At 40.2% G+C, this 19390-nt stretch overlaps 1 protein-coding gene across 1 annotated transcript in view; it reads left to right on the top strand.

Moving 5' to 3' along the window:
* The first annotated feature begins 1954 nt into the window (after window positions 1-1954).
* PHACTR2 (phosphatase and actin regulator 2) overlaps window positions 1955-19390 on the top strand; it is a 161000-nt gene continuing 143564 nt past the window's right edge. The window contains exon 1 of the mRNA XM_034765497.1: window positions 1955-2011. Within this exon, the coding sequence (XP_034621388.1) occupies window positions 1999-2011 (13 nt within the window). The 5' untranslated portion in view covers window positions 1955-1998. The remainder of the gene's footprint in view (window positions 2012-19390) is intronic.

Below are 19390 nucleotides of genomic sequence, written 5' to 3'. Positions count from 1 at the left end.
CCCTGTGCACAGTCTTTAATGTATTTATCCTCACAATACCTCTGCAACATAGGGAAGTGCTTATTATCCCCATTTCACAGATGGGGAACTGAGGCACAGAGAGGCTGAGGGATTTGTCTGAGATCACACAGGGAATCTGTGGTGGAGCAGGGATGTGAGCCCAGGACTCCACTGGACCACCCTGCCTGTCAGTGACTACAGTGATACAATTCACAGCATTAAATTTAGGGCCTGATCCTGCCCTCATTGAAATCAATGAGTGCTTTGCTATCAATTTCAGTGGGCACAGTGTCAGACCCATACTAAATAATTATATCTAGCACTTATATAGTGCTTTTCATCAGCTATGATGAAGAAGAGCAAAATAAGTTAAATCAAATTAAGTGGAGTAGCTGAGAAAATTCTGAAAAGAATCGCAGCATCCCATTTAATCATTTTGTGTCTTTCTCTCATACTAAAGGCACATGTGCAGATCACCACTGGATTAAGCAGCCCTATTTACTGGCCAAATCTTAACACTGTAGTATGGACTCACGGACAGAAAGCGTTTGGATTCAGTGTGTCTCATATCAGTGTAGTACTGTTTGTTATTTGGTTGAATGAAAAAAATTGGATTTATTCTATCCCTAATTTAAAATTATTATTATTAATTATTTATTTTAGAATAAAGCAGAAAAAGGAATGAAATTGAGTAGATCTCGCTGAAAGATTTTCAAATTTCATAATTCTGAGGTTTCAAAATTTGGGAAAATTTTGAAAAAATACCACTTTTTACACTTTTCAACCAACGATAGAGATGTCCATAGAAAATTAAAGTTAAAATGGATAGTTAAAGCTTAGTAGTTTTGGCAGCCAAACGATAAGTGAGATGTCACTCTGATGCTGTAATGTAATAGTTACATCTGCTCATGGGTTTTCATTAAGAAGTAACATGTAGTAGCGTATGCTAATCAACATATGTACCTTTTCTGGTTCTGTAACTTATTTTTTCTTTTCTAGAAGTTCTTTTCTAGTTTTGACCTAGAAGAGGAGATTCACACTTTATGTTAAGGATTCATTTATAAATACTCAATGAGTTATTACTTGGTTAATCATTTGTTAGTGAATTATTATAGAGTCCAACAGGTGAATAGGTTGCTAATTACCATGGCTTATAATGATATAGAACACCTTGTACTGACGTGTTTTTCACCTATCACACATAGTACTTCAACATGCTTATGACATCTGTCATTGATAGGCTCTTTATAAACAATTTATAAATAGAACTTTAATATAAAGTGTGACATATTTTTAATCTTTTGCCTCTCCTTAGCCCTTCAAGCTTTTCCTTTCTACAATACAGAATGTAACCAACATGCCCTAGATACTCTCAATTTTTGCTGATAACATTCACTCTCAGCAGTTGATTCTGTCTCCCCACCCCCAATCAGTGCAGAATTAATGACTGCAGCAAAAGTAACCTCTTTCAGTGATACATTTTTCTCAAAGCTAAAATGCCTTAGGAAAAAGGCTGCCTTTCCCCACCCTCCCTCCTCCCAGAATCAAAACTTTTGCCATTTATAATGTAGGCTCATTCCACTCTGTTATCTACATCTTTTTCTTTAGAGTTTTGTCCCCCCCCCACCTTTTAAACATTTCCTCATTAAAACAACGTTTTTTCTACTTTGCAAAATTGTGTATTCAATATTACATAGTTGGAGGGTTTTTTTGTTTTCTCCCCAGGAAAGGTGAAAATCCAGGGGGGATTCAAGTATCCACTTGATAGGCTCACACAGTCTTAATCAGCCTATAATGGAGCTAATGGCTGTTTGTCATCCTTGGAGATATAAATTTCCTGGTGGTGTCTACTGCAGTCAGTGCATGAAGTATGCTCTGACTGCCAGCAAGGTCTAATAATCAGGAGAAGGGCAGTGAGCTTCATTAGAGAGAAAAAGAGCAGCACCGGCTGCTTTTCTATAGAACTCTGCTTCTTGAGTGCTGGCGGGTGCAGAAAAAATGGATAACGCTGGTAAGTGAAAGAAAACGGATCTTAATTCTTAGCTGCCCTAAGGGTTCATTTGTATCGTGTCTCATTTGCTGCAGGATGTATGCTATTCTGCTATTTGCAGTTCTGCTATTAAAAATGTTATGTTTATTAAACTGAATTTCTATTGTGTAAAATGTGACATGCTCATTTAACCCTTTAATAGTCTGCTGAAGTTTGGGGATTTTGGAAATGTGAATATAAACTGTAATTGAAAATTCATCTTTTAGGGACTTCAGTATTATTTCAGAATCTGTCTGCAGAAAGTGTGGACTTTGATCTCTCTATACCACAGTAGAGGAGGGAAAAATGCATACAGTTAACTAGAAAAATATCTGACAGATGGCAAAAGGTCTGTATAGGTAATTAACAGAGCAAACTGAAATAGCATTAACATTCATACTCATCACATGTATTTATTATTTTAAGATGTTTTTTCTTTTATGTAAAAACACTTTGCTCTCTAATCAATTAGAAGATAAAACATTGAATATATTTGCACTTTTTTCTGTTTCCTTTGATGTTTCATCTTTAGAGCATTCATTTTAATGCCAAATAATGCATCTACGGGTTTCTAAGGAGGTAAACCCAATAATAGCTTTACTTATTCTGAGAAACAGAGTATTTGCATTTCACTTTTTGATGGTTATATTGATCAGTGCAAAAAGACAACTCTTTGTGATGAACATTTCACATATTGCTTTAACTGCAGTGCAACTTGCACATGTCTGTTGCTCATTGTTTTATTGTACCAGCAAAAAATAAAGGAAGGTACAGAATTATCATTGCCATTGCACCTGGCTTAAGTCATTTGGTTTGCTCGGTACTTAAAAAGATGACTCACTATATACTGTGTATACACACACTTTTATACAGTACAATTGAAAGAAGATACTACAAGACGATACTACTGTATTTTATTTTTATAATAAGAGTGTACTTTTGTTTGTGCCTTTAAGCTGTAGTGGCCAAATTCATCTCTCATGTACCTTGATTGATTTTGTGGATAAGCAGGTTAGAAAAACTTGCTTTGATTTCTGTGAAATCCTGTTCTTAAGATAAACAAAAAGTACTACCAGAGATTAAAGTGTTAGTACTACTGACAATGTATGGTCCGTTACAGTACCAGTGAATTCCTAAACTGATGTGGTGCAAGTTTAACATTAGCTTTTATTAAATAAGCTAGATGAGAGATTTGGGGGCAGTCTTTGCACTCTCCATGTTTCCTGTCTTTTTAAGTATACTCAATAGATCTGGAATAAAAGACAATGACACATACTTGATATTCCATGACTAGGCAGAGTTTTCCAGTCAGGTGAGAGGATTCCCTTATTACAGTATAGAATGCCTGTAGGTGAGAGATACCACAAACTGCTAATTTCTCCTGGCTTTAAACTCTCCACCATCAACAATTAATATTATTGAAATCCTGACCGAGCTATCACTTTAATCCATCTGTAAGAGCCTTTTCTGGAATGAGTCATACTTTATTTTAAAGGCCATTTGGGGGAGAGGAGAAAGGCTAATATCTGAAAACCATAGAAACAGTTTTTCCTGTATTGTTTCCTTTTTGCCTTAGGAAGGTTTTAAGTTCTGATTCCTCATTGCTTTGCATTCAGCAGCATTTTGGAATTAAAAATAAATAGGACATTGCTCTTTAACCAGCCAGTGTCAGTATGTCCCATATTGCTGATATGATCATCAATCCCCAAAAACGTGATTGGTAATCTCTCTCTTTCAGAAATGTAGACAGACAGATAAACTGTATAATTGTACCTTTGAATGGTGAGTTAAGAATTAGATAAAAAGATCAAATGAAATATTGTGAAGAGCCTCACATAATGGGTAAGGCCTTAATTCTGCTTCCATTGCAGTCAATAGCAAAATTCTCATTGACTTCAGTTGTGCAGAACTGAGCCTTAAATGAGCTTCAGTTACACTTGTGAACTAGGGACCTTTTCCAGGAATATGTGTCTGCTTGGACACGTAAATGTATAATAGCTTTCAAAGGAGCTAACGGAGAGCTGTGCACCCAATGCCTATTGTCTTTTAATGGGATTTGGGCGTCCTTTTGCAAATTCACTTCAGCCTATATCTCAGAAGTCATATTTAACTTCAGAGTATAACTGCTGACACAACTGTAAGGTCTAAAATATCTGTAAACCAGAGTGCCTAATTAACTTGTACTTTGGTAGTTTTTCATTTTATATATAAACAAGATAATGATAGAGACACATTGGGTACCTGCCTGAATATTTCCTGAGTCGATGCTATTTCTAGCATTATAGAATTATAGAGTCTTATGCACAGCTGCTGGTTTTAACCATTGAGTGCTGGAAATACCAATTTGGTTATCAATGTCAGTGAATCAGGCCTTTGTTATCAAATTCATCCTTCTGCCAAATAAACTTTCAGAGTCAGACTACGGATAATTGTTAGGCAGAACTCCAACTACTGCTCTGCATAACAGATATATAGCTCTGTAATTTATCAGTCAAACAGCGTGCCAACACCAGAATACTTTGCTAGGCAAATATGGTTTTGCATATGACCACTGTTGTCTTGGGGTCAGCTGTATGCACTTTTTGCAGTTTCAGTCCATCCTATGTTGTAGCTTTAAGAAACAATGCTCTTGTGAAAAGTGTCCATCTTTCAGTTTCATGTTAGAGCTTACATTCTTGCTCTCTCAGTTAGTGAGACAGCTCTGCATAATTGTTGTCTTCTGTATTCTTTTAAAAGCCTTTCCTGGTATAACAATAAAATATTCATTAAATAGTGTATGGAGTGTCAGGGTAGTTCCAGCATTGTTTGGCACCTGTTTTGGTAATAGTTGTTATATCTGTAGTTATAGCTGGAAGCATTCAGTGGTGTTTTCTTCTGAATTACAGCTACCAGTGTATATGTTTGAAAAGGCTATATAATAGCTCTCTCTCTTCTCCTTTCCCGCAGCCAATCCTAGGGCATGTCAACTGTAAAGTCATCATGGCGCCTGTGTTGCTTGCTTGGTGGCTGGGGTCAGGAATGGTGGCAATAAAGCATATTTTAAAGAAATAAAAAGATGGAAGACAGAGAAAAAACTGACAGGAGACTAATGGGGAGGTTATAAAAACAGCAGGAGCATTGTGATAGCAGGAGGAGTGAGGCTGAGGAAACACAGCAATTCTTGGACTTTCTTTAAAAATATGTAAGACCAGCCTTATCCCTTCCACCGCAGGTGTTAAACGGTTATATTATTCCTGGATAGGAAGCCTACAGCAAAGCAGACAAGTAGCATTCAAGCAATATTCTCACTTGCATTAGACCATTGACTGCCACTTTAGCCAGAAATGTTGAAAGATCTTGAGGTATTTATATTGGGATGAGTGACTGCATAGTGCCACTGTGGGGGTAGCTCCAGCAGAGGGCCATGCCTTGCATTAAATTGTCTCTTTTAAAGGAAATGCAAGACGTACACTAAATGCCATATCATTTTTGAGGACAGTCTAACTGAACATTAGATTCAATATTTCACCAATGGTAAACATTAAGTTCTTGTAGAATAGTGATCTTTAATGACTATTTATGAAAATCCTGAAATAGTGTTGCAGACTTGGTTTAAAGCATTAATTTTAATTCATTTTTCCAATATACCCCTACTGTAAAGAGGAAGGCTGAGAGTAGAGTAGAAATTTGCCAAACATAATTCATTTTGCTTTTGATGCGTTTTTTAATTTATTTTCCACAAGGTCAATACGAAGCATACAACTGGGGCCAAACCCTGACCTGGTCAAGATTTGACCCCTAAACTGATATTTTATCATTTTTAAGCATAATATTAACTGAATGCCTCAAACTCAAGCAACATTTCTACATTAAATATAGGATGTTATATGTTAACATAAAAGTATACATTTTATTTAAGATTTAAGGAAGACGTGTATTCAAGCAGTTAAAGCAATGGAACTCGAAATCTGTACCTGAATTTGCCACCAGCTCCCTGTTTGACCCTGAGTGCAAGTGCCTTTTTTCAATCTTTCTATGGCTGTTTACCAATTTGTTTACCAATTTGTAAGATTCGAATAATACTTGCATGTCATACAGGTTGAGATTCTTGGATATTCAAGGCTTTATCCTGGTTAATATCCTGCCTCAAATTGGAACCCCAGAATCATAAAAATGTAGGACTGGAAGGGACCTTGGTAGGTCATCTAGTCCAGTCCCCAGCACTGAGGCAGGACTAAATGTTATCTAGACCATCCCTGACAGGTGTTTGTCCAACCTGCTCTTAAAAACCTCCAGTGACAGAGATTCCATAACCTCCCTTGGTAATTTGTTCCTTAACTACCCTTATGGTTAGGAAGTTTTTCCTAATGATTAGCCTAAATCTCCCCTGTTACAATTTAAGCCTATTACTTCTTGTCCTGTCCTCAGTGGTTAAGGAGAACAATTTAACGCCCTCCTCTTTATAACAGCCTTTTACATACTTGAAGATCGTTTTCCTGTACCCCCTCACTCTTCTCTTCTCCAGGCTTACCAAACCCAATTTTTCAACCTTTCCTCACAGGTCATGTTTTCTAGACCTTTAGTCATTCCATTGCTCTCTTCTGGACTTTCTCCAGTTTGTCCACCTCTTTCCTGAAGTGTGGTGCCCAGAACTAGACACAGTACTCTAGCTAAGGCCTTATCAGTGCTGAGTAGAGTGGAAAAATTACTTCTCATGTCTTACTTACAACACTCCTGCTAATACATCCCAAAGTGATGGGGTTTTTTTTACAACAATATTATATTGTTGATTCATATTTAGTTTCTAATCCACTACAACCCCCAGATCCCTTTTTGCAGTACTCCTTCCTAGGCAATCATTTCCTGTTTTGTATTTGTGCATTTGATCATTCCGTCCTAAGTATAGAACTTCACATTTATCCTAATTGAATTTCATCCTATTTATTTCAGACTATTTTTCCAGTTTGTCAGAATCATTTTGATTTCTAATCCTGTCCTCCAAAGTACTGCAATTCCTCCCAGCTTGGTATGGTCCGCAAACTTTATACGTGTACTCTCTATGCCATTATCCAAATAATTTATGAAAATATTGAATAGAACTGAACCCAGGACAGATCCCTGTGGGACTCCACATGATATGGCCTTCCAGCTTGACTGAACCATTGATAAACTACTCTTTCAGTACAGTTTTCCAACCAGTTGTATTTCTCTAGTTTGTTTGAGAAGGTCACGTGAGACAGTATCAAACGCCTTATGAAAGTTGAGATTTGCATAGAATGCATGGTTGTGGAGTGGGATGACTAGCTTTCATGTTGTAACAAAATCCATTGTCTCAATTGAAATTCTGTGACACTTCTAATGTCCAGCAACAAAATCAATGCTACATCCTGCTGGCAACTCCTTTTCTCTCTGATATGGCCAGATGACTTCTGTGTCTCTTACATTTTTCGACTGTGTGGAGATGTTCTCTGAATGACCTTCAGTTCCCCCTTTTTTGCTGACTTTAGCCTCTGCCTGTATATAATGGAGCTATGATGATGCCACACTAGCTGTATTGTGTTCATATCCAGTGACCTGTAGATCAAAAAAGAGATTGTAAGTAGACAGCAAATTGCAAAGCAGTGATCAACATTCTTATATTCTGCATATTTTAATTTGTACCAAAATACATCATTAGGAGCTGTTTGCACTCATGGTTCTTGGTGAAAGCAGCTCCCATCGTTGGGTCACTGTCTGCAAGAAAATTAAATTTTTCATTTATTGTATTTTGATTAGAATAATACTTATTGTTTTTATAGCCCTTTACCTAGAAACTGGTACAGAATGTACATGACACCATCACACTGGAAAAACATCTGGGAGGATTAAACTTCTTCAGGAATAGTACCACTTCTTCCAGCATTCTGCTTTAAAACAAAAGGGATTATTGGTCCATGTCACCTGAAATGACAGTACAGTAGTTGCACAGATGCAAAACAAGTACTATAAGATTTAATGGGAGTATATAAAGCCATGCTGCATCTTCCAAAATAACCATGGGGCCATTCTCCATTGCTGAAATGGCTCCCAGACAGGTAACTTTGTGGCTTCAGGTGCTAAATACAGGCGTTCCAGAAACACATATTGCCATGGTAATCCACTTCCACTGTTTCTTCATCCATGAAGATGACATTATGCAATCTCTCACTACTGTCTGTCCTTTTTTCCTTGCTTCTATCTCTAATCAAAGAGTAGAATATGTTAAGAGAGGACAGTTGCTCAGTCTGCTTGTATGTAAAGTAATGCTCTGCACTGAATTGATATGGGGAGAAATATTATTTTAACCTAATACCACTTGCTTCTTTGCTGTACTCTATTCATAGTTCTTTGGTTGATGGCCACCTTGAATTATCACTGTGCAATCACGTTTTAAATACATTTATCCCTTCTTTCCTGTTGCCTTATTAATCACCTTCTGCCTAGTGTCACCAGACTAATAAAAGGCGAAACTGGTTTCATTGAAGTCATTGGATGTTTTGACATTGATTTCACTGGGGCTAAGATTTCATCCAAAAGCTGGGAGGGGAAACAGGTGATGTGACTTGCCTGAAGTCACCCAGCAGGTCAGGGGCAGACCTGATCTCTCCTGGGACTCAGTCCAGTGCCCTGACCATTCTGCCTGTTTACTAAACCTTCCTGCAGCAGATTACAACAGTGTCTCCAGAGACCAGTCCAGGAGAACTTGATTCTTATCTCAGTAACCAGCTCAGTTATCTTTGGGAGGTGTGCCCCTTCCTGAAAAAGCTACCTAAGGTCGAGACTGAGTTGTCAGGTAACCTTGGTCTTGCTGAGGTTCAATGATCTAAACTTGCTCCTTCCCTTGATTGCTTTTAATGGACGGTGAGAAAAATGCACCTGAGAGCAGCTCGTTCCACTCCACATCCATGCATTCTATGAAAGAGCTATTGGCTCATGGCGGGGAGGCTGCAGCATTGTGTTGATACGAGCCCACAGTATTGTATCTCAAGCTACTGCCCTAGTACCTGCAGCACAGTATCCAGAGCTACAGGAACCATCAGCTCTGGCTAATACAAAGAGGTGGCATGTTGTAAATGGTGACCTAAAAAAGACTCTCGTTTCATTTTCTGACAAGAAACTTACAGACATGCTAAGATGGAATATGATAGCCACAAGGGTGATGAAGCCATGCTTTAAAAAACAGATGGAAATATGCAGTGTCCCAAGATGGCAGGTGACTGTAACTGCCTGGTTGTTCTGTTTTCTGTATAATGATCACAACTTCCCTTTTGTGTTGTGTTTGGTTTTATGTATGGGAATAGCAAAAAAAGTAAACAGTCTACATTTATTGTTCCCTTTAAATTTCTAGCAACCACAAGTCGGAGCACTGTACTTTAGGCACAGGGCGAAGGAGAATATACTAAAAGTAGCATCAGCCCAAAATCGTCCTCCAAGAAGACTGTATCATACTCTGGGGCATTGCAAGGCAGGAATTTGTGGAGGCAGGAAGTTAGCCACAGGGGAAGAAACAAAATGTGACCAAAGAGCAGGTAACTGATAGTGAGGCTCCAACATATAGTTGTTTTTGTCATGGTTCATTGTCTAGCTGTGAATCTTTTAGGAAAGTTTGATGATTATGGTGTTACTTGCCCGGGCTTGCTGTGGGTGTCAAAGTGGATAGTCTGGATTGTTTGGAATTTTACACAAGAATTTCTTGGTTTGTTAATGGATTTGTTCTTTTTAACTATACTTGCATATATAACTTTTTATGAGACTTTTTCTTAAAGTGTAATTGGAGTTGAATATAATATAGTATAGGGATGCAGGAATGTTTTCTTGACCCACCATCCTAGAACATTGCATAAAACTGCTGAGTCACTTCTGCTGACTTGGGGCAGGTGTGACTTGATAACTTACCAGGACATAAGAAATGAGCATGAGAAAGAACTAGGGACAAAGAAAGGGAGGTTCTGCAAAAAAACTTTAAAACTGCCAGGCTTGGAGAGCACGCTTAGGCTGAGGTTCATAAACTTTTAAATTATCTGAGTGCCCAATAAAACCAAACCTTAGGAAGATGGTAAGTTTGACGTTATATGGAGTATATAGACAATACTTTGGGTAGTACGAGAATGCCATCGGGTCACAGGAAGCACAAGGGTTAGATAATGGATAGCCATCTCTAGTTAAAACTGGCAGGTTCTACAATACCACCACCATAACATACCAGATGTCTTCTACAGATGCTGGTGGATGGAATCTACCGTTGGTAGAAACCAGCACAAAGCTGCCCTCTCCGAGAACCTTGTGGGGGTGGCACTAGTAGAGTGAGGATCTTCTCACAGGAAGACTGCAAAAATTTGAAAGCCAGAATGAATTATTTTATGCATAGCAGCCCCTCCAGTGGGATGTCTGGGCTGCCAAAGAATGTTTGGTCCAAGCAAAATAAGTTTGTTGTGGACCTGATGGAATCTGATTAACAAAAGATAAAGGCCAGCGTGAATGCTCTTGTCTACTTGCCTAAAAGAGGCTGAGTTGAACTGTGCTGCATATTTTTTGCCTGATACCAACACACCTGTAACTTCTCCTGTAACTTCTCCACTTATTTCCTGATTTACTATGCAGAAAAATATCTTTAAATTCATGTCTTTGTGTAGCAATATCCACAGGGCATATTCTTCCGTCATAAAAGGGAGGTGGATACAGTTTATGAAATAATCGCTTTTGAAGATTTGTTCCAGAAAGTTTGAGAACCCTTGCACAGTGAAACTTAGACTCAAAGATGGCAGCAGCTAGTACTTCCACAGTTAACAAAGTCACAGTCTGGATTTGTTCTAGCTCAAATTTACCTCTTACTCACAGGGACCATGTAACATCCTCACCGGGGCTTGATTCAGAAGGTATTTGGATATAAATTCTTGTGTGGAAACCAGCTTTGAGATTTGAAGAAATGAAAATATTTGATTATGTCAAACCTGAGGAATGCTGATGTTGCTCCAGCGTTGGCCTTTGCTCATTTAGAGCCCAATTCAGAAAAACAATTGCATGCTTAAGATTAGTCATGTGCTTAGGTGCTTTGCTGAATCAGCTCCTTAACTTCAAATGAAAAAATTGCTAATGTATAAAGGCTGTGTGAATGCTATTTAGTATGCAATGTAAACTTTGTGTAATATTTATTTGCTTTTGTCTGTCTTGGCTACTTTGTATGTAGTTGGCTTTGTTGTATACTCTTCCTTTTTCTCCTGCCTCTCTTCTTTGTTTCTATTTTTTAATATTAAAATAAGTGACATGATGCACTAGCCTGTCTAATTTCAAGTGAAATTTGGCAAGCAGATGTGGTGTGGTTTAATTGCTTTTGGCATTTTAAAAAGAAATGCATATGATACAGCTATTGAGCTTTGATAAATATGACAGCTCACATAATTTGTTATTCAATGGATTTCCATGCAGTTTTACGATCCATAATAGTCATTCCTAATACTTCCATATTTACAATAAATCATAATTCTAATGGAGCTATTCTGCTTTGTCAAGCATTACATGATCAGCAAAGCTTTCATGAAGGAAGTTTAAAAAAAATTGTTTAACATTAATGCTGTGACGCAAACTGTCATAAACCAAGCAATTTAAAATTAGGGCCAGAGTGTTGTCCTTAAACTGAGACATTGTGAAATAACTAGAGCAGTATCATACAGTAAGGATGGTAAGTAACCTAAATTCCCTGGTTTTGTCTCACAGTCATAATGCTGTATACCCATTATAGGATTTTTGTACTGGATAAATATGTTCTTTACCAGCAAATCTCGAAGGTTTAGTTTGGTGCCTTCAGGTAGATAAAACTTGCTGTCTGGTTTTCTGATGTGGCTAGATGGCTTCAAATGTATAACTACAACAGTAATGCAGTACATGGGAACAAGAATGGTTATGTAGTGGAAGCACAAGACTGGGAATCAGGAGATGTGGATTCTAATACTGTCTCTGCTATAGACTTCCTATGTGACTTTAAGAAAGTCACTTACTGCCCAATTGTGAAAGGTGCTGGTGCCTCTTTATATGCTGAGCTCCTTTCTCTGAAGTGAGTGGGAGCTGAAGGCTCTCAGCATCTCAAAGAGACACTTGGTACTTTGCTACCATACAGGATTAGGCCCTTCATGTCTCTGTTTTTGAGCAGCTTTTGACCAGCTATAAAAGCTATATATCACCACACCAGGATCGGTCACCTGGATCGATTGGTCTTCAGCTGTTGTTAAGACAGCGCCGATCACAACACGTCCACCATTCTTCTCGCATTCTTGCCTTTCTTCTCCACATTCGTCTGAAACGTTTTACAATGTCCTCTTCCCATCTTCTTAGAGGCCGACCAGGTGGTCTTTTCTGTTCTCGCGGGTACCACTCAGTAATGATTGCGGTCCACCTATTGTCCGTGAACCGTGCTATGTGGCCCACCCATCGTATCTTATTATATCTGCTTTCCACAACAATATCTTTCACACCGCTGCGTTCTCTAATCATTTCATTTGGGATATGATCCAGAAGGGAAATTCCCAACATAGCTCGTTCCATTGTCCTTTCAGCTACTGACAGCCGCTCTTCTCTCTTCGTCAGTGCCCACGTTTCACTGCCATACAGGATGGCTGGCAGCACTGTTGAATGGAAGATTTTTGTACATGTGGTCTTGTCGATTTTTCCTTTGAGGATGTCCTTGATGCACACCATCCTGCCCAAATCCTTCGCAAGAGTTCTCCGTTCATGTCTTGGCGCATATTAACTTCTTGGCCCAAATATATGTACTGTTCCACTTCTTCAATTTCTTCTACTGTTACCGTTATTTGGGCTTTTCGTAAGACGTCTGATCGCATGTATTTCGTTTTGCAACGGTTCATTTTCAGACCAACCTGACTGCTTTTCTTGTCGAGTCTTCGTAGCATGCTCTGCAGTTGGTTGGTGCTTTCGGCAATTAGTACGATGTCATCCGCGAATCTGAGATGAGATAATCGTTCTCCATTTATATTAACACCACTCCTCTAATTGGTCTTGTTCATAACCATTTCAAGGCAGGCGGTAAATAGTTTCGCTGAAATTGTATCTCCTTGCTTTACGCCTTTCTCGATTGGGATGCGGAGGGGAGTTTCGAGGAGAGTAATGTCTGTTGTACATCCAGTATTCACTTCCTTCAACAAACTGATGTACTGCGTGTTAATGCCCTGCTCTGAGAGCACCTTTAATATTGCATTTACTTGATGCTATCGAAGGCCTTTTCATAGTCGACGAAAGCAATGTACAGCGGGAGTTTGTATTCCCTCGCTCTTTCTAGGAGCTGGCTAAGGGTAAATATATGGTCGATTGTGCTGAAATTTCTTCGAAACCCTGCCTGCTCTCTCGGCTGTTGTTCATCCAGACTCTGTGAGAGTCGGTTCGTTATCACCTTTGTAAAGAGTTTATAGATATGAGAGAGCAGGCATATAGGTCGATAGTTCTTAAGATTTTCTCTATTTCCCCCTTCTTGTACAGCAAGATGGTATTCGACTCCTTCCAGTTTGATGGTATTTTTCCTTCTTCGAGATATCGACTGAATCTTAAAGCGAGGGCCTTCCAAAGTTTTTCGCCTCCTGCGGAAATCATTTCTGACGTTATTCCATCTTTGCCTGGAACTTTCCCCTTCTTCATCTGGTGTAGTGCACTTTGGACTTCACTGACGATTATTGGGGGGACACGTTCTTCTGACTCTTGGAGCGTTGGGAGAGGGACGTTGATTCTTGATTTGAACAGTTCTGTATAGAAATCCTTGCAGACCTCCTCCATCCCTGCTCTGTAAATTACTGTCTCTCCGTCCTTGTTCTTCAATGCTGTTACGCTCAATCAATACTGTGCCAATTCCCGCTTGCATGTTCTGAGGCTCTTGTGTGATTCAGCTGTTTTAAGGAGTTTTTCTTTCCGGAAGTTCTCAAAGTCGTCCTTCAGTTTTTGCTGTATAAGCTTGCACAGAATGGAGTACTCGAGGTTGTTATCCGAGCTCCTTTTCATATTTCTCCGCTTCTCTAACAAGCTTTTCGTTTCATTCGAGATTCTTCCCTTTGCCTTCTTCATCTTTTCAATTTCAAATGCTTTTATGCAACGTCACAGCTTGTCAGCAAAGATACTATAGTCCTCAGCACACTTTTCTGTCTGGTTCCAGTCAAACCCAGAAATTGCTTTCTTCAACTTTGGTTCATCGAGTGTCTTCAGGTGCTGTTTCCTGTTTGCCATCTGTAATGCTTTCTTTTCCACTACTTCGTCGAAAATCAACTTCGCGCTAAGCAGGCGATAGTCACTGCCAGTGTTGAAGGGCTGCACCACAGAGACGTCTTGAACAATGCACCTTTTATTGACTAAAATATAGTTGATTTCATTCTTACACTTCGTGTTTAGCGCGATCCATGTCCACCTTTTTGCAATCTTCTTTTTGTACTAGGTGTTTGCCACCTAGAGTTCTTTCATTTCTGCCATCGTTACCAGCCTTTCTCCTCTTTCATTTATTTCGCCGGTGCCATATCTCCCTATGAACTTTTCGCCAGCTTTCCCTCGCCTGACCTTAGCGTTGAAATCTCCCATCGGGACAATGTAAGTGGACTTTTGCGCGCGGGCAATATGTGATGATATTAGCTGGCATAATATGACTTTCGAAACCCAATCCTTACTGACGATAAATCTGACTCCTCCAATAGTTTCTAGCGCCATCTCCCTTTCTGAGCCTCACAGTGCTTCCATCCTTCCATCCTTCCAGTTGACTTCCAACTTCTTCTTTCGTCGGGTTTCGCAGACACCAAGGCTATCGCATCTTATCCTTTTCTTCTCCTCCATCAGATGGTTTAACGTTTCCTCTCTTGCCAGCGACCTACAATTGTAAGTACACACAGCGAGTGTTGTCCTTTTCCATTTTGGTCTAGCACCTGACATTTTTAGCAACCTTTCGTCGCTCAATTTCCACTCCACCACCGAAGAACGGTTTGATGACACACAGGGAACTAAGACCCCTTTACTCGTGTTGTTTTAACTGTTAACTTTAAGTCATTCCACTGGCTAGGCGGGCAGGCATACGTACCTCCTCAAGCTTAGCTAGCCTTCAACCTCTAAGGAGAAGGAAAAACGCTCTTTCCTCTGATAGAGCAATCCCCCTCCTTGGATTGGATAGTCTGACACCTTTGTAGACCTACCAGGGCATACGCCTCGCTACCATAGTTGTCAGACGGCCAGGGTCACTGCTGCACCACGATGAGGCACTGAGGTAGGATTTTGCAGCGGTGCTATATATGTAAGTTTTAAATTATGCAGATGTGTATGGATCTGTTTTTGCTGATGCATTTTAAAAATGAACACAAGCAATAAATAACTCTGGACATATATAATATAACATATAATTAACTTGTAAGGTGCATTGGTATGAAAGATGCTATATAACTGTCACCTAATAATTTTAGGAAGTTGACCACCAATAAATATTGCTTTCTTTTTTTTAATGCACACAGGAAGGAAAAACAGATCAGCATGCAATTGCATCATCTTAAACTGATTGTACACTGCAGTTTCTGAAGAATACTGAAAAGAGTTTTCTGACAGTCTGCCCAGGAGACTTGTTTATTTTTTTAAGGTGCTTCCAAAATAGGAGGGTGGGACAAGCTCAACAGGGAAATAACATAGGGGATAGAAGTAAACGTAGCATTGTATGCCATCCAATGAAAAGGAGGGTTCAGATAATAAATTAGGAATTAATAGTAGAAAAGCTAATGTTCACATTAAATCTGAAGTGTTATCTGTGCTATTATTATACTTAACAGGAAATAGCTTGTGGAATTGTACAACCTAATTAAAAGCACCCAAAGTGGTATGGATACAAAAAAATTTTCCCTCTAACTGACTGCTGAAAAGGAATTAAAATATTCATTATCCATTGGGGTTATTGGGAGTTTTCCAAATACAACACAGGCTTTCCCTTTGGGGGTGGAAGTGATGCAGTACTATCGGGTAAGGGGGTAGCTGGATGTAGATGTGGGGCATAGGTGTAGTTTGACTTTTATATTTGCGGGGGGACTTCCAGTCAGGCATTGGGGGAGGGGAATTCCACGCCTTCCTGAGGCTTGCAGTTTGGGGAAGGCAGTGCCTTCCAATGCCGCCTCCCCCATGACATCCATGGTGTGGGGTGCATTTTAGCAATGCACAGTGGATTGCTGGAGTAATGGTGGAGCTGGAAGACATGCTCCTTTGTGTATCCTCACATCCTCTCCCCAGGAAGGGCTAGGTAAGTGCCATGGTGGCTACTTCAGCCACTGAGCTGAAATAGCCTCTGTGGAGAGATACCACAGGCTGGGAAGAGGATTGCTGCTACTCATCTGTTTCCACAACTGGTCCCACCCATCCAGTTATTTGGATCCAGGTATGGGTTCAGAATTTGCCCCGGAGAAAACATTGTCCAAAAATATAGCAATCCTGATTTACTGCACAGTTTGGGTATACTGTGTTTACTATAATGAGAAAACTAAAATTAGGTAACAAATCAGGCCCTGCTCAAGCACTGTAAAAGTGCCTTAAGATGGGTGTAAATTTAAAGCACCTGCCACAGTGATGTAAAAATGACTCAGCATAACTGAGAATAGAGCTGACTGATAATTTCAGATAATTGAGTGAGGCAGGGCGACGATTGACAAGCCCTGGATTTTACCTATCTTAAAAACAAACACCTTTCTGATCTTCCCTCCCCCCAAATTTTTTTCTTCCCATTTTAGTGGACATTAAATTACAACTGTACGTATGAGTTCCCCTACAAAGCCAACCACTTCTCTTTATATTATTCACATGCGGATACCTGGAGATCTGTTGTACATAGCTTAGCATTCTTAGACTTCAGGAGTATTGTGAATATGTACGAACAGCATTTTCTGAACAATTTCATAGCACTCTTCAGAATAGGAAGGATTCTTCTCTGAGGCTTGGTCTACACTAAACCCCCAAATCGAACTAAGGTACGCAACTTCAGCTACATGAATAACGTAGCTGAAGTTCGAAGTACCTTAGTTCGAACTTACCTTGGTCCACACGCGGCAGGCAGGCTCCCCCGTCGACTCCGCGGTACTCCTCTCGTCTAGCTGGAATACCGCAGTCGACGGCGAGCACTTCCGGGTTCGACTTATCGCGTCCAGACAAGACGCGATAAGTCGAACCCAGAACTTCGATTGCCAGCCGCCGAATTAGCGGCTGGGTGTAGACATACCCTGAGTGACATTCACCCAAGGTATAGGGGCCCTGGAAGGCAGGGACTGTGGTGTTACTGCTACACGGAGGGCTGGGTAGCTGTGGAGTCAGTGCACAGAGGTACTTTACATCCTCTGCATGCTAGGCTTCATGCTAGGGTACAGAGAGGTGGGGGTGGGGAGAATGCTGTCCAAGAGAGTTGTGAACAGTTGGCCACTAAGTCCATGATTATGCAGTTCCAATGGTCACAAACCCCATGTAGAACGACTAACCCTATTCTAACCCAGAGACTGAGGCAACAGCTGCAGAAGGGTAGCAAAGCTCTCCTGCACTCTGCCCATGGGTTGAGGAGAGTGAAATTAGCTTCTCTATCCTCAGAATAATTCCCTTCATGAAGCTAACTGTACAGAGAATGTGATGTGACAGTTTTTTCCTGTTTGTGAGAGAACTGCATGTCTAGTGGACAATTTCCTGCTCTTGCAGGAGGATAGAACTGAGCTACCTTGTCCCAATATTTTAAAAGGGTAATGTTATGGACCAGGATGTAGGCAGTCAGGTCTAGTAGTCAGAGCAGGAGTCAGGTCTAGTAGGCAGAGCAGGCACCCAGGTTGGGGAACGAAGCCAAGGGTCACCACAAGAGTCAACTGCCAGTTACCAGAGCCAGGGGTCAAGCCAGAGTCAGAACCAGGAATCGAAGCTCAGAGTCAAAGCCAAGGTCAGATGCCAATTGCCAGAGTCAGAGTCAAAAGCTGGAGGCCAGAGTTGGTGCCAGGACTGGTGGCCACGCATAAGGACAGGAGGAGAGGCAAGGATCAAGCACAGAGCAGGAGTAGGAGCAGGAGCAAAGGCAGGGTAAGGCAGGAGCAGGAACAGGGTTGAGTGCAGGGAGCAGGCACAAGCAAGGTCCAATACAGCTACAACAGGAAACCACTTTGTTGCCCAGACAAACTTTCTGTTCTTCCTCCTGGCTTAAATAGCATAGTTGGACCAATTGGTGGAGCCAGGCAATCCTCCAATCAGAGCTCCTCTGAGTAGTGCCTTGGCTAAGGTTATAGCCCTAGTAGCTTCTCAGACCACCTAATTTCAGTAGCCAGTGGGTAGAAGCCAGCATAGGGCAGTTTTCCAGGGACTCCCAGGCCTGGGTCTGAGACCTTACAGATAAACAGAATGAGCTGGGTAATTATAGGTCTTTCAGCCTGTCACTGATTCTAGGCAAAATAATGGAACAGCTGATACAAGAATTCAAGGAGAGTAATACAGTTAATGCCAATCAACATGGGATTATGGGAAATAGCTCAAACTTGATATAATTTTTATGAGATTACAAGTTTTGTTGATAAAGGTAATAGTGTAGATGTAATACCCTTAGACTTCTGTAAGGAGTTTGACTTGGTACTGCAGGACATTTTGATTAAGAAATTAGAAAGATTCAAAATCAATGTGATACTCATTTAACAGATTATAAACAGGCTAACTCATAGGTTCAAAAGGTAATTGTAACTGGGGAATCATCATTGAGTAGGTGCAGTTTCTAGTGGGGTCTTGTAGGGATTGGCTCTTGGCCCTACACTGTTTAACACTTTTTATCAATGAGCTGGAAGAAAACATAAAATTATCACTGATGAAGTTTGCAGATGGTACAAAGATTGAAGGAGTAGTAAATAATGAAGAGGACAGGTCACTCATACAGAATGATCTGGACTGCCTGGTAAGGTGGGCACAAACAAACAATATGCATTTAATACAGCCAAATGTATAGCTATATATCTAGGAACAAAGAAGGTAGGCCATCTTTACAGGATGGGGGACTCTATGCTGGGAAGCAGTGACTCTAAAGTAGACTTAGGAGTCACAGTCGGTAATTAGTACTGGGGGTGCATAAGGTTGTACGGGAATACCCTCTGGTGAACTATTATGTAGATATCTGATCCAGGGTAATATCTGAGCTCTCTACCAAGAGCCAGTTGCCTGCTGGTTATCATAATCATTGCAAAATGTATGGATGGATAATAATTAAGGAGTTATGTATCTATCTTTAAAATGATGTTCTTAAGGTCTTGCAGTTAAGGCGGGTAAGGCACCTATTTCCCTATTTGGCCATTTGTGAGGCATACAATACAAACTACACAATGTCTGCTTTTTTGCAAACTAAGCCTGGGGCAA

The sequence above is a fragment of the Trachemys scripta genome, chromosome 3 (assembly GCF_013100865.1).
Source record: "Trachemys scripta elegans isolate TJP31775 chromosome 3, CAS_Tse_1.0, whole genome shotgun sequence".
Lineage (NCBI taxonomy): Eukaryota > Metazoa > Chordata > Testudines > Emydidae > Trachemys > Trachemys scripta.
This window is presented reverse-complemented; position numbering and strand designations above follow the sequence as displayed.